At 30.6% G+C, this 13,074-nt stretch overlaps 2 protein-coding genes and 1 long non-coding RNA gene across 3 annotated transcripts; 1 reads left to right on the forward strand and 2 right to left on the reverse strand.

Annotated features, from left to right (window-relative positions):
* Positions 1–1,309: 1,309 nt before the first annotated feature.
* On the reverse strand, positions 1,310–4,153 carry LOC123677105 (ankyrin repeat, SAM and basic leucine zipper domain-containing protein 1-like). Its single transcript, XM_045613588.1, has 9 exons — positions 4,039–4,153; positions 3,889–3,991; positions 3,643–3,790; positions 3,388–3,510; positions 3,067–3,296; positions 2,323–2,558; positions 2,013–2,258; positions 1,637–1,841; positions 1,310–1,574 (listed from the first exon to the last, which is right to left on the reverse strand). Exons 2-9 carry the CDS (start codon positions 3,949–3,951, stop codon positions 1,428–1,430), a joined length of 1,398 nt encoding a protein of 465 aa, XP_045469544.1. The 5' UTR covers positions 3,952–3,991; positions 4,039–4,153; the 3' UTR covers positions 1,310–1,427.
* A 671-nt stretch (positions 4,154–4,824) lies between these two features.
* LOC123677106 (T-complex protein 1 subunit alpha) lies at positions 4,825–8,402 on the forward strand. Its single transcript, XM_045613589.1, has 5 exons — positions 4,825–4,986; positions 5,314–5,555; positions 5,627–6,073; positions 6,479–6,822; positions 7,695–8,402. The coding sequence occupies exons 1-5, from the start codon at positions 4,914–4,916 to the stop codon at positions 8,260–8,262; spliced, it is 1,674 nt and encodes a 557-aa protein (XP_045469545.1). The 5' UTR covers positions 4,825–4,913; the 3' UTR covers positions 8,263–8,402.
* Positions 8,403–11,975: 3,573 nt separating this feature from the next.
* LOC123677108 lies at positions 11,976–12,600 on the reverse strand. Its single transcript, XR_006747053.1, has 3 exons — positions 12,486–12,600; positions 12,249–12,290; positions 11,976–12,060 (listed from the first exon to the last, which is right to left on the reverse strand). It is a non-coding gene; the product is annotated as an uncharacterized LOC123677108 (long non-coding RNA).
* Between the last annotated feature and the right edge of the window lie 474 nt (positions 12,601–13,074).

The raw sequence follows: 13,074 nt of genomic DNA on the forward strand, positions 1-13,074 counted from the left end.
CATTTGGAAAAGAAAATATTTTCCATAATGAATAATAATCTGACTGTATATGTACTGTACTGGAAGCGATATGTTGATGACGTATTTTGTATTTGGACTGGCTCGGATTCAGAACTCGAATCATTTCTAAAGCTTATTAACTCATTTTATGACGGTGTTCAGTTCACTTTGGAATTGGAAAATGTGGATAAATCACTCAACTTCCTGGATATTCAGATAAAAATCGTAAATGACCATCTTGATTTTGATATTTACAGAAAACCAACTTTTTCCGATGTTCTCATTCATAATAGTAGTTCACACCCTTATAGAATTAAAATGTCTGCGTTTCATTCCCTTGTGCACAGACTTATTTCCACTCCTCTATCGGAGAATAACTTCAAAAAAGAAGTTGAGATGTTAAAGTTATTAACAAAGAACAACGGCTACTCTCCTGACATAATAGATAAATTAATATTGAAAAAACAACGTGAAAAACTTTTAACTTGTATCTATCCACCTCAACCTAAAGATCAAATGAAGAGATTTGTATATATTAATTATATTCCACAGATTAGCGACATAGTTTGTAATAGATTAAGAAAAAACAGAGTTGATATTGTGTGTACAAACAAGAAAAATTTGAGATCAATGTTTTCTGATGGTAGGGATAAGTTAAGTGATTCAGAAAAAAGTGGTGTATATAAGTTGTTCTGTGACGAATGTCCTGCTTTTTATGTTGGTCAAACCGGTCGTTCTCTCAAAGTTAGGGTTGAAGAACATAAAAAATCTATTTTACAAAATAAATCCACAACGGGGTTTTCAACTCATTGTATCTCTTGTAACCATTTTATAGATTTCAATAAAACCAAAATTTTACACGAAGGAGAGAAAAGTAAGCGATTAGATCTTTTAGAATGTTTAGAAATATCTTCAGCACATAAACAAAAATTGCCAATTGTGAACGATCAGCTGGAGTTCCGCTTATCTCCGGTGTTAACATCTGTTTTGTTTGATGTATAATTTGTACCGTTTATTATTCTGTTTAGTTTTGAGAATGGGGTAAAACCCGAAACATGCATGTCAACGTAATATAATATTTTATTAAATTTGTGAACGTATAGTCAAGTGTTTTTATTTATTTATTAATAACGATGTTTCACCAAGTGTTGAGCGAGAGATCTATTTCTTTAATAATTAAGGAATTATAAAAAGATTAGAATCAACTCGATAGACTTGTTTCATTAAAATGACTTAGTAAAATACATAGTAATGTTCAACTAAAGTATTTGTTATTGGGCACATATATTAGAGAAATCAAACTAGACTATTTATTATACATATTTATTGTATTCCAAAGTAACAAAATCATTTAAATTTCAAAAAATCACAATTATATAATGCTCTAAATATAATACTTAGCATACTCCAATATTTTTTTCTAATTGCTAGATTATAGAAGGAATAGGCCGTTTCCACAATTTAACACTCGCAACAATAACAATACCAAAAACAATGACTGCTTTTCTCCAAGGAAACCACCTTCTTCCACTTTTTGCTGTTATAATATTAACTGGTTGTATTTGGTCATCCCACTTTAAAATATATTGAGCCCATTTAATAAATCATGGTAAGTAATTCAAGATTTCATACTTACATTAACAGCCTTCTTCTGCAACTTAATAGCGACCTTTCTCAACCTTATCAATTTTGATTCAATATTGCAAACAGTTTGCTCTATTACTTTTTTATCATTTATTACATCCAATTCATCTTTGTTTTTTACCAAATATTTGAAAGCAGCTTCCATGCAAACAACCTGTTTTATGGCTGAAAAAACAGCAGCAGCTACATCTACATTACTACAAATAAATTATATTAGAATTTTCATTTTCTAATAAACACTATTTTCATTTAACATTCTCGTTAAAAAAAAATCCCAAAATTTTTGAATATACAGAAAAAATTGTGATTAGGCAACCATCTTTTCAGATTGAGAACATTAATGAATAGTTACATGTTTAGGTCTTCACCTGTAAGGTTCATCTTTACCAACTACTGGAACGGATGAGGGATGGAAAGGTCTTTTGTGAAATTTGTGGATACCAGCTACGAGTCTTCTTCTTTGAAAAGGCATTTCAACTCCCATTGCTGCAAATTCTTCTTCTGACAAAGTCAAAAAATCTAATAAATTGATACCCTGGTCCACAAATAGCTTCATCAAATTTTCACATCGAGTGCCATGCAAAATATTGCAAATGTCTTGAGTAAAAAGAGGTCTGTAAAAAGAAAAAGACAATTATTAAATGAGTAGGTTGGAAAACTTCAACAATATAAACTCACTTTGCTCCATTTTTCAAATCTCTGAAAATATCTTCAAAATTGTTATTTATTATAATAAGATCTTCACTCTTGTTTTCTTCAGGCATAAGTAATTCAATAACATCTTTTAAGTTATTATCTATAGCTATATCCAAAGGCGTGCTACCTTTCAAATCGACCCGATCAAATGTCAAACCCTTATCAATAAGAAATTCAACTAGAGCGGCATTTCCACTATAAACTGCCCAAAAAAGAGCCTGTAAAAAGTAATAACAATGCATTATTGAGAATAGAACATTTTTTCATCTCTCATTTAGCGTGTTATGAAAAATTGAGCATAAGATTTGAAAATATGCTATGCTATGTCTAACTAGAAAAAACTCAACTCATGAACTCAACTAATGAATATTTTGTAAACAAAGTTGCAGTAGTAGATCAATGTACCAGTTTAAAATACATTTGCATACAATTGAACAAAACTTCAAGTAGCAAATAGCTGTATTATTTGATTTTAAAAAAATTATTAATTGAAAGGTAATTCCTTCATGTGTTGTTGACTATATGAACTGTAAAAATTTAAGGTGAGAATATTTGTTGTATATTATATTTCAAAGTAGTTGATTGAATAATTTTGAAGGTCTTTTCAAGATTATTTTTAATCTATGTACTAATAAACACATTATAATAATAATAAGAAATGCTATTTGTTCTTTTAAAGTACTATTAACATTTTAATTTCTTATTTGATAGTATAAAATAACTTACATCCCAATTTTGATTATCTTCTTCAGTCAAATCAACTAAAGGAAGAAGCAATTCAACTGCATTTATATTACCATTGCTTGCAGCAAACATAAGTGCATTCATTCTTTTTCTATTTTTGGAAGTAACATCTACGCCTATGTCAATAAGGAATTTAATGACTTCTGATGATTCTTCAAATGAAGCTGTACTTAAAGGGCAATTGCAAGCACACATCAGTATTGTATCACCACCTAAAAAAATCTGGTTGTTGAATATCTTCAATATAATATCTACCTTGTTAATTCTAATTTCATTGATTATTGTATTAAAGTAACTTTCTACCTTTTTTTAAGTTTATATCAGCACCCATTTTATGCAATTCTACCACAAGATCAAAATTAGCAACTGAAGCAGCTAATAATATCAGTGTCCATTCATCTTCCAATCGTTCATCCAAATTTATGTCTGGAAAATCATTGAAACTAAAATTGTAATAAATTAGGAAATAAATTTATAAATTTTGTTACTACTTGTATTCATGAAACACAATTCATTGATAACAATTACTGTATTATTAATGAATAAATAAATAATTACCAATATTGATGACACTGAGTACTTCATCATTATTTCTATTTATCACATTATTTTGAATCTTTTTAATATTCTGCTCTTTTTGTTGTTTTTCTGTTAAGTTACCATTATAAAGCTGAAGGCGTTCTAATTTTTGTTGCCTCATTAGCTCCTATAAACATGAACGCATAATATACATTGAATTTTCTCATATATTTATTTATATATAAAAGTCTTAGCTGCAGTGGTATTGCAATATTAGATTACTACCTTGAAATCAGGATCATCAAATTCATCTTCGCTACTGGAATAGTCAGGACCGTGAAAAGCCATTGTCGTTTGACTTTAAATTCAGAAGAAAATATCCTCTTTTATTACGGATTATAATAGATAAAATGCAAGAATAATTGAGTAAATAAATTTATTGAATCAGAAAACGAAAATAAGATGAAAAGTGAGGTTATCTCAAATTCAAAAATTCAAATTGACATATTTTCACTTAGATCATAGAATTCTATACTAACTATTTTCAAATATGAAAATATGCTTGGTACAAAATTTTCCAAATTTAAAGAAGAAACCTAATCTAGGTCACTTCTTTGGAATTTAATTAAAAAAAAATTATATCGTTATTTTGTCTGTCAAAACGAGCAGCAATAACATCATCGCTTTATTCCTTAGATATAAATAATTATTAATGTTCTAAGCTTCATTCAATACAAAAAAACAGCAATACATTGTATTTTAATAAAAATGTACAATGTAGTAACCATTTTTGTGCCAATGTTCGTTCCAAAGTATATTAATTTCTGCCTCAGTGCCATCAGTTGCTGATCACATATTGATGTTAATGGTGCGATAATCACATAACGAATAAATATAAATTTGATCTTCAGATAATAACACAAAATTACAGATAAATAGCAATATATACTTCTTTGAATACCATAATATGGCAACTGATTTTTTTTATTATTTTTTTTTGTTTGAGTATGTTATTATCTGAACCTTACTAAATGTTCTTTTTTCTTGTTCGAAGACCATCTGATTCATTATGAAAATTCTTCATTTTTATTTCATTTATTTATTGAACCTAGTTGATTGCTAAATTCATATGTCGATGTATCGAATAAAAAACAACTTATATCGAGGATTCCGATGCATCGTTTCAATCGCGTATCCCTAGATTATTAATGTCAGACTTCTATGTTCCGCACTTCATTGATTGTACATTTTCTTCAGAAGTAAAAATTCACATCTTTTCATTGTTTGCGGTGTCGTATATGTGAATAAAAATGTCTCTTTTAGCAAGCCCCCTTTCTGTTGCTGGAACCAGAACTACTGGAACATCAGTTCGTACACAAAATGGTAAATTTATACATGTTTGACTCCCAAGTGAATGTTATTTGTAATTTCTAATAAGTTCTAACCTATTTGAGCGTATCTGAGAATGGTTGACCACATGATATTATATTTTACAATAATTTATAAATTCGATATATTCCTTTCAAAACTCATTTCGAATTAATTTCTATTGAATAAAAAGTATTCAAAATTGTTTCGGCCTTCATAATATAGTAAATACTATAGTCACTCATTATATTTATTTAAATATATGAATTAAATTCTTAATAAGAGAAAAGATTAAATGGTTTCAATCCCATTCATGGAATTCATATATTTTTGAACTTCCAGTTATGGCTGCTGCATCTATTGCCAATATAGTCAAAAGTTCTTTGGGTCCAGTAGGATTAGATAAAATGTTAGTGGATGATATTGGAGATGTGACAGTTACTAATGATGGTGCTACTATATTGAAATTATTAGAAGTTGAACATCCTGCTGCTAAGGTTTTAGTAGAATTAGCTCAACTTCAAGATGAGGAAGTTGGTGATGGAACAACATCCGTCGTTATTTTAGCTGCCGAACTCTTGAAGGTATAATAATACATTTCAATAGTTTCTCATTTAAAAGAAAAAGAAGAAAATTGGAGATAATTTGTTTTTAGAGTGCTGAAGAATTGGATAAACAAAAGATTCATCCTACCTCAACAATCAGTGGTTATAGGTTGGCTTGTAAAGAAGCATGTAAATATATACAAGAGCATTTGACAATTCCTGTTGAAGAACTTGGCAAAGAATCTATTATAAATATTGCAAAGACATCTATGAGTTCTAAAATTATTGGCGCTGATGCTGACCTTTTTTCTAATATGGTTGTTGAAGCAGCACATGCTATTAAAATAACAGATGCTAAGGGTAATGCGATGTATCCTATCAAAGCCATCAATGTTCTTAAAGCTCATGGAAAAAGTGCTAAAGAAAGTGTGTTGATCAAGGGCTATGCCTTAAACTGTACGGTAGCTAGTCAAGCTATGCCCAAAAAAATTACTAATGCCAAGATTGCTTGCTTGGATTTCAGTCTACAGAAAACAAAAATGAAAATGGGGGTAGAGGTAAGTGAATACATTTAAAAGAATCTGAACAACATATTTGTATATTTAGCTCAAATGCTATTTTAGTTAATCAATTAGAGGAATAAAGTATTGAAATTGAAACAGAAAAATTCAACTCAGACTTTTCAAAGAGGAAAAAAGATGTGTATTGTATATATAATTATTTCTTCTATGTTGAATGATACTCCTAAATTTGTATCAAGAATTGAATATTTCTGGAAATATATGCTAAGATAAAATCATCATCAAAGATATTTTAACCTTTTCAAATATTTAATGAAAATATATTTTTATTAATAGCATTTCAAAAAATAAATGCAATTTTATTATTTTAATTATATCATCACACTTAAACATCTTGAAAGTTAGACTTATTTATATAAATTCTAATTTCCTTCTTTTTAGGTTCTCATTAATGATCCTAGCCAGTTGGAAGGTGTAAGAGCTAGAGAATTTGATATTACCAAAGAGCGTATTCAAAAAATTCTGTCAACTGGGGTTAATGTCATTTTATGCTCCGGAGGTATCGATGACTTGTGTTTGAAGTATTTTATTGAACACAATGCAATGGGGGTCAGGAGAGTTAAAAAAGCAGATCTCAGGAGGATTGCCAAGGCAACTGGAGCCAGTTTCATAACATCGCTTACCAATATGGATGGTGAAGAAGTGTTTGATGCCAGTATGATGGGTGAAGCTGCGGAAGTAGTCCAAGAAAGAATCTCTGACGATGAATTGATACTCATCAAAGGGTTAGTTTTTTAACATATTTCAATATAGACTGCACATCAAAACCTGGGATTAGCGCATAATTCTTTCAAAATTTCATAAATCACAAACCTTGACATTTTTTGCCATAAAAATCTTTATCACATCATTTCATCCTTCTGGTTACCCCAACCCCTTTAACACTCTCACTGCGAATCTCGATTTTGCTCATTCAAATTATGTGCGGTACATGCTCTTGGTGGTATGTCGCAGTAAAATTTCCTTCGAAGTCTCTCAAATAAACGGGCAATGTCATGGACATCAAGGGGATGTGTAGTGATAATGATTAAAATAACACCCAGTTGCAGGAATGTTCTTTGAAATTTAATGCCGCCTTAAAATTCTAATCCTCCATTAAAGGGCGTAAGTTAACAACTTATTTAGGGATATCAGTATTGAGTGTATGGCACAGGAGTAATCAAAGTATGTTTTTTTCTTCTGAAAAACATGTGTAGTGCCTTGAAGTTAAGGCACAACAAGGGATGTGTGTTGCAGTTAACATTTTAATTTGAATAGGGATGATTGGTTGGGTGACATACTATTGAAAAATTCTTTTTCTCCTGAATATGAACGTGAAAAATTTTAGTTTCAATCACTATTCTTCACAAAGGAAAATAATCAAATCAATATTAAAATTGGACACTTTCGTATATGCAAGTGCATCACAAACCCGGGTTATGTGCGATTTTGTTTTGATGGCCTCATTGAATTTTACTTTTGTGATTACTATTTTTTTGAATCTTATGCAAATTGAGATTATTCACTGATCAATAAACATCACTGCATGATTTTAAAGGATTTCAAAAATTTGTCAAATGGCAAATTCTTCTAATAAATCTGTTTTTGTTTATTTCAGACCGAAAGCCAGAACTGCCGCTTCAATCATACTCCGTGGTCCAAATGACTTCTACTGCGATGAAATGGAAAGATCTGTGCATGATGCTCTTTGTGTAGTGAAAAGGGTGCTCGAATCAAAGAGTGTTGTAACGGGTGGCGGTTCTGTTGAAGCTGCCTTGTCTATCTACTTGGAGAACTTTGCAACAACTTTGAGTTCCAGGGAACAATTAGCAATTGCTGAATTTGCTAGAAGTCTGTTAGTTATACCAAAAACTTTGGCAGTAAACGCCGCTCATGATGCTACAGATCTTGTTGCAAAATTGAGAGCATACCACAACTCGAGTCAAACCAAAACAGAACATGCTCATCTGAAATATGTTGGTTTAGATTTGATTGAGGGAACCATCAGAGATAATAAGAAGGCTGGTGTTTTGGAACCCACAATATCTAAAGTGAAGTCATTGAAATTTGCAACAGAGGCAGCAATAACCATATTGAGAATCGATGATATGATCAAACTGGATCCTGAAAGAAAGCCTGGTAAAGATTACAGAAGTGCCATGGAAAGTGGAGAATTATATGATTAATCTAACTGCTTATGCTTTTTTTTATTTAATTGCTTCAGTATTCGCATGAATATTTAATAAATAATAGACTAAAACATTTGTATTAACATCACTCGATGTTTGACTATTCAAGAAATAAATACTTTGGAATAACATGTCAATCTGAGTTTGATCTTATTTCCCTTTATAACAAATCGAAAGATGACAGTCGAGAGCAATCAAAAGCCTACTCAGTCATCTGAAGACGGAAGCGTCGAAGATCCCTCTAGCAGCTGTTCTGTATTGTTAGTTGATACTACTCTGCGATCTAAATAAATTCGCCTGTTCAGTCATTTTGGCCTAACCTCTTTGTTTGTTTTGCAAGAGGTGGAAGAGAAGTTCAAATATAAATAATTTATGTCATATTTCTTATTGGAACATCAAACTTGTTGTACTGAAAAAATTACAGCAGATCTTAAAGATAAGTTATCAGAATTAAATTGGAATTCGCGCTTGATCAAACTCGAATGCTTATAAGAATAAAATGTTTATATAGTTTAAATGTGAAGGTTCGAATCAATGAAACCTGTCCTATGTATATGTTTTATATTTACCCTCACCAGCAGATGATCGGACTATACAACAATAGTAGGACAATGCTGTCCTACTCTATTATAAAACAACAGGAAGGATCATCAGCTGAATTTAGTGGGAATAGAATGGATATTCAAAAAAATTACCAACTTGGGCAGTGGTGGTCATAAAATCTTATGAATGTGAAAGAAAATTTGATGTCATTGCATTCGCCATTTTTGGTGATTTAAAAATGTTGATGAATTAATTTGGTAAAATAATTCAATATTCATAAATGAGAAGAAAAAGCAGTATTACTTTATTCCAACAATTTCAAGGGAAATTGAAATATTCCCCATTCGATTCACAGATTTTCAGGTGTAGGAGAAAAATATGAAAAAATACACAAATTTTATAACTAACATGTTTATTGATCTGCAAAATAAAATTAATGTGGTACACATCATAAATTTCGTATTCCTTTTGTCATGAAATTGATACAAATATAATGAATTTTTGTTGCGAGACAGTAGTAATTAGAAATACTTTTAATGAATAGAAACTTGTGATTTTCACAGCTGATCATGCATCCAAAAAATTCCTCTCAAATGAAATTTTCAATATTTCTTCTTTGATTATTTTTCTGTAGCCTTCCATGTTTTTCATTAACTTTGTCGTCAGTTCATAAATTAAATAGTACTCTTTTAAGACCTGGAGGTCGCATTAAGGCGGAGAAATTGCGTTAATCCTTATGTTCTCCTTAGAGTGTTTTTGTTTATATTGTTATAACTTAAATATCATTGAAAAAAATATTCGTTGTCAAATATACTTATATTCGGAAAATTAGGATTCACATATAATAAACTAGAAACCGGAATACTAGTATTGAGCTAATTCAAATTTCGTGTCAAGTGCGGCTTCAAAATGAATCAATGTAGTTTCCTGTAATATCATAGTGAATGAAATAACTCTTAATAGACTGCCTCGGTAGTGCAGTGGACAGAGATGTCGACTGTGGTGCCGAAGGTACCGGGTTCGAATCCTGGCTAGGTCATGGATGTTGTACATGTCCGGTGATGGTTAGGTTAGAGGCTAATGACCATAGCAGTCGATGCCTTCAATGAAAAAAAAACTCTTAATATCTATATTCTAAGAAATAACTTGAGGGCTAGACGTTTTCCATCATAAAACGCCAATGTCAGACCTACTGTTATCTGTACTCGCTATGCCATCATCTTGTAGACTTTTTGAATTCAGTGTTTTGACAACGTCCATAATTATCTATTATTCAACCCACAACAATGTCATATGTAGAGGAACTAGAAGATAGATTGGATCCTTGGCTTTGTGTAATGGGATTCAGAGTGTCGATTTTATGGCAACATTAATTTTCGAGAAAAATTGTTAATTGGAATGAAAACAAATTTTAGAAAAAAAAAAAATTGAATGTGTTTTTGTAGGCTATGCCGATATATTTAAGATGCATAGAATACCTGGTGTGTCTACTTATACCTGTAAAACTTTCAGACAAAACGGGAGATTTTTCGGATTTATACCTACTTGATTTCGAGGGATCGCGGGCTTTTCAGATGGCGCATACATCGTTTACATTTGACATTTCTCTCAATTATCGACTCTTGGGAACCAAGGGCGTAGATCTTTCTTTCTTGGGGAGGGATAATCAAAAAAAAATGTTTGACGACAACTTTTATTCATATCTGTAATGTAAGAAAAAGAAGTTTGATAATGAAGTTTGAAACAAATTACTCGAAATAATTTTTGTTGTTACTAATTCGGTTGTTCTTACCTTGTTCTCAAATAAGAGTTAGAAGGAAAATGAGAAATTACTTGGATAATTTTGAGAAAAAAAAGTTTCATGAATATGAGCCCACAAAGGCTTTGCTTTCAATATACAGGTTGTTTCTAGTGTGTCGTACAATTTATCGAATATTAATTAATCTTCGCTACAGATTAGGTGAATAAATACCAAAACTTATAATTAATGCATTCATTAGAGCTTACTAGCTGGATCTTTATAATAATTTGGATTTTCCTGAGGATTACTAGAGATTTTTCTCGAAATCGATAGCAGATACGACAAAACTATAACAAACCAAAAAGTGTAGTACTGGACCAGAGTTTTTTTCTACATTTTTCTAAACTAACAGCCATTCAGCAAATTATAGTCTTGGAGGAGGGAAGCAGGCATCCTTCCAGAAAATATATCACCCTCTAGATTTGCATTCAAAATTAGCATATCACATAGTGAAAACTTTAAACTGGAATATCTATGGCCAATTCAAATTAAATATCTTGTGAAGGGAAGGTTATACGAGAAAATAACTTGAACTTCAACACATGTATCTCAAAACAAAATGTTTGGGGACTCATGTTATAGGACTTTTTTTCTTAAAATGATCCGGAAATCTGTCATTTTCATTTGTATCTCCAATTTAGGAGCACCGTGTAATTACCCCCAGTATCCCCCTATTTCTACGCTCTTGTCGGAACTTTGAGTATAGAACAATAATATTTTATATTCTATGGTCTATCATTATATTCCATTCATTTGAGTAAATTTTCGATATGAACTGAATTGTAATTTATTGTGAATGTTTGCAGTGTCTAAAATCAGTATTTCCATTTCAAACGGCACCAGGCAGATGCGGGAATTCGAAAAATTTTAAAGAGCGCCACCTTACAGCACTCTGGTGAAGCAGACCACCAAAGCAACAGGTGGGTCTCTCAAAAAGTCTGAAACAAAATCGAATCAGTAAACACACCAGTTATTCTATGCATCTTAGATATATTGAAAAGAAAAATTCGGATTTTTCTAGTAGGCATTAATTATTTTGAGATGTTTTTTAAAGAACATTGTTCAAAAAAGATATTGTATTGTTACCTTATGGCATGTTACAGACTTAAGTATTTTTTCCTATATTTTTCGCGAATATTATGCGTACTATATTACAAAAAATGCCCTGGTAATTTATGCATGCTCCGTTGCTAATTAATACAAAAATTGAAGTTTTCTAGAAGGGACGGCGGTAACTAAAATAGATTTTTTATTATGTACAATAATTTTGAGAGCTAGATATCGTCAAAGAGGCCTTTTTTAGTTCTCCCTTGGTTTAACTTTAAAATTAAGAGGTGCGAGTCCAAAAAAGATAATTGATTCGAGATAAGTTTATTGATATTTGATGAATGTCAGTCTAGAATAAATGTGATTTTGTCCAAGGCCACTGTGTTATTCATTCACAAGGAAACCTGAAAAGAAAAATCAATATTAGGAAAATGCAACAATAAATAAAATGAAAGAAAATCTCTTTTTAAAATGTCTCAGAGAAAATGGTAATAATTTACATCATATAACCTCAAGATAGCAAATACTCTTTTAAAAACATCATGGACATTAATATACAAAAACAATGGGTAAAGAACAAATGGTTACTTACATTTATAAATACCCCTTCATCGATGAATTGATTTGAATTCCTCTGAAAAAACAATATATAATTAAAGAAAAGTCATTAATTCAGAGAAAAAAAATTAAAGAAAATCTCTTCTTAAAATGTCTCAGAGAAAATGGTAATAATTTACATCATATAACCTCAAGATAGCAAATACTCTTCAAAAAACATCATGGACATTAATATGGGAAAACAATTTGTAAAGAAAGAATGGTTACTTACATTTATAAATACCCCTCTTCATCAATGAATTGATTTCAATTCCTCTGAAAAAAAAAAAAAAAAAATTATCACGCAGAATTCATCAATTCAAAAAATTATAAATGAATAATTTCACTTTTCACAATCAGATTAGAGTTTACATCATATTAACTCAAGAGTAGCAAATACATAAATTTAAGAACATCATTTGTGAATTGAAAATGATTATGAAACATATTTTAAGATATCAATATTGAAAAATAATAAAGACACAATAAACTTACATTTCAAAATCGTTGAATCAAGGAGGAACATGAATTGATTTTTCCTGGAAAAAGAAGGCAAAACTTAGAAAAAGTTGTTATTTAAAGAATTGTAAATGAACTAGTTCTATGTTCACAATCAGAATAGAGTTTACATCATATGAACTCAAGAGTAGCAAATACATTGTGTAAGAACATCATTTATGAATCAAGGGTAACTAAGAAATAACTTTGTTTTGAAAGAAACTTACTCATTATTCTTCCTGGTGGATCCATGCTATTCAAACTGCTTGCCATTTTCAGAACTACCAATATTCTTCAAGTCTCTGTTTATCCCGATCTTTGAG

Source organism: Harmonia axyridis, chromosome 3 (assembly GCF_914767665.1).
Source record: "Harmonia axyridis chromosome 3, icHarAxyr1.1, whole genome shotgun sequence".
Classification (NCBI taxonomy): domain Eukaryota; kingdom Metazoa; phylum Arthropoda; class Insecta; order Coleoptera; family Coccinellidae; genus Harmonia; species Harmonia axyridis.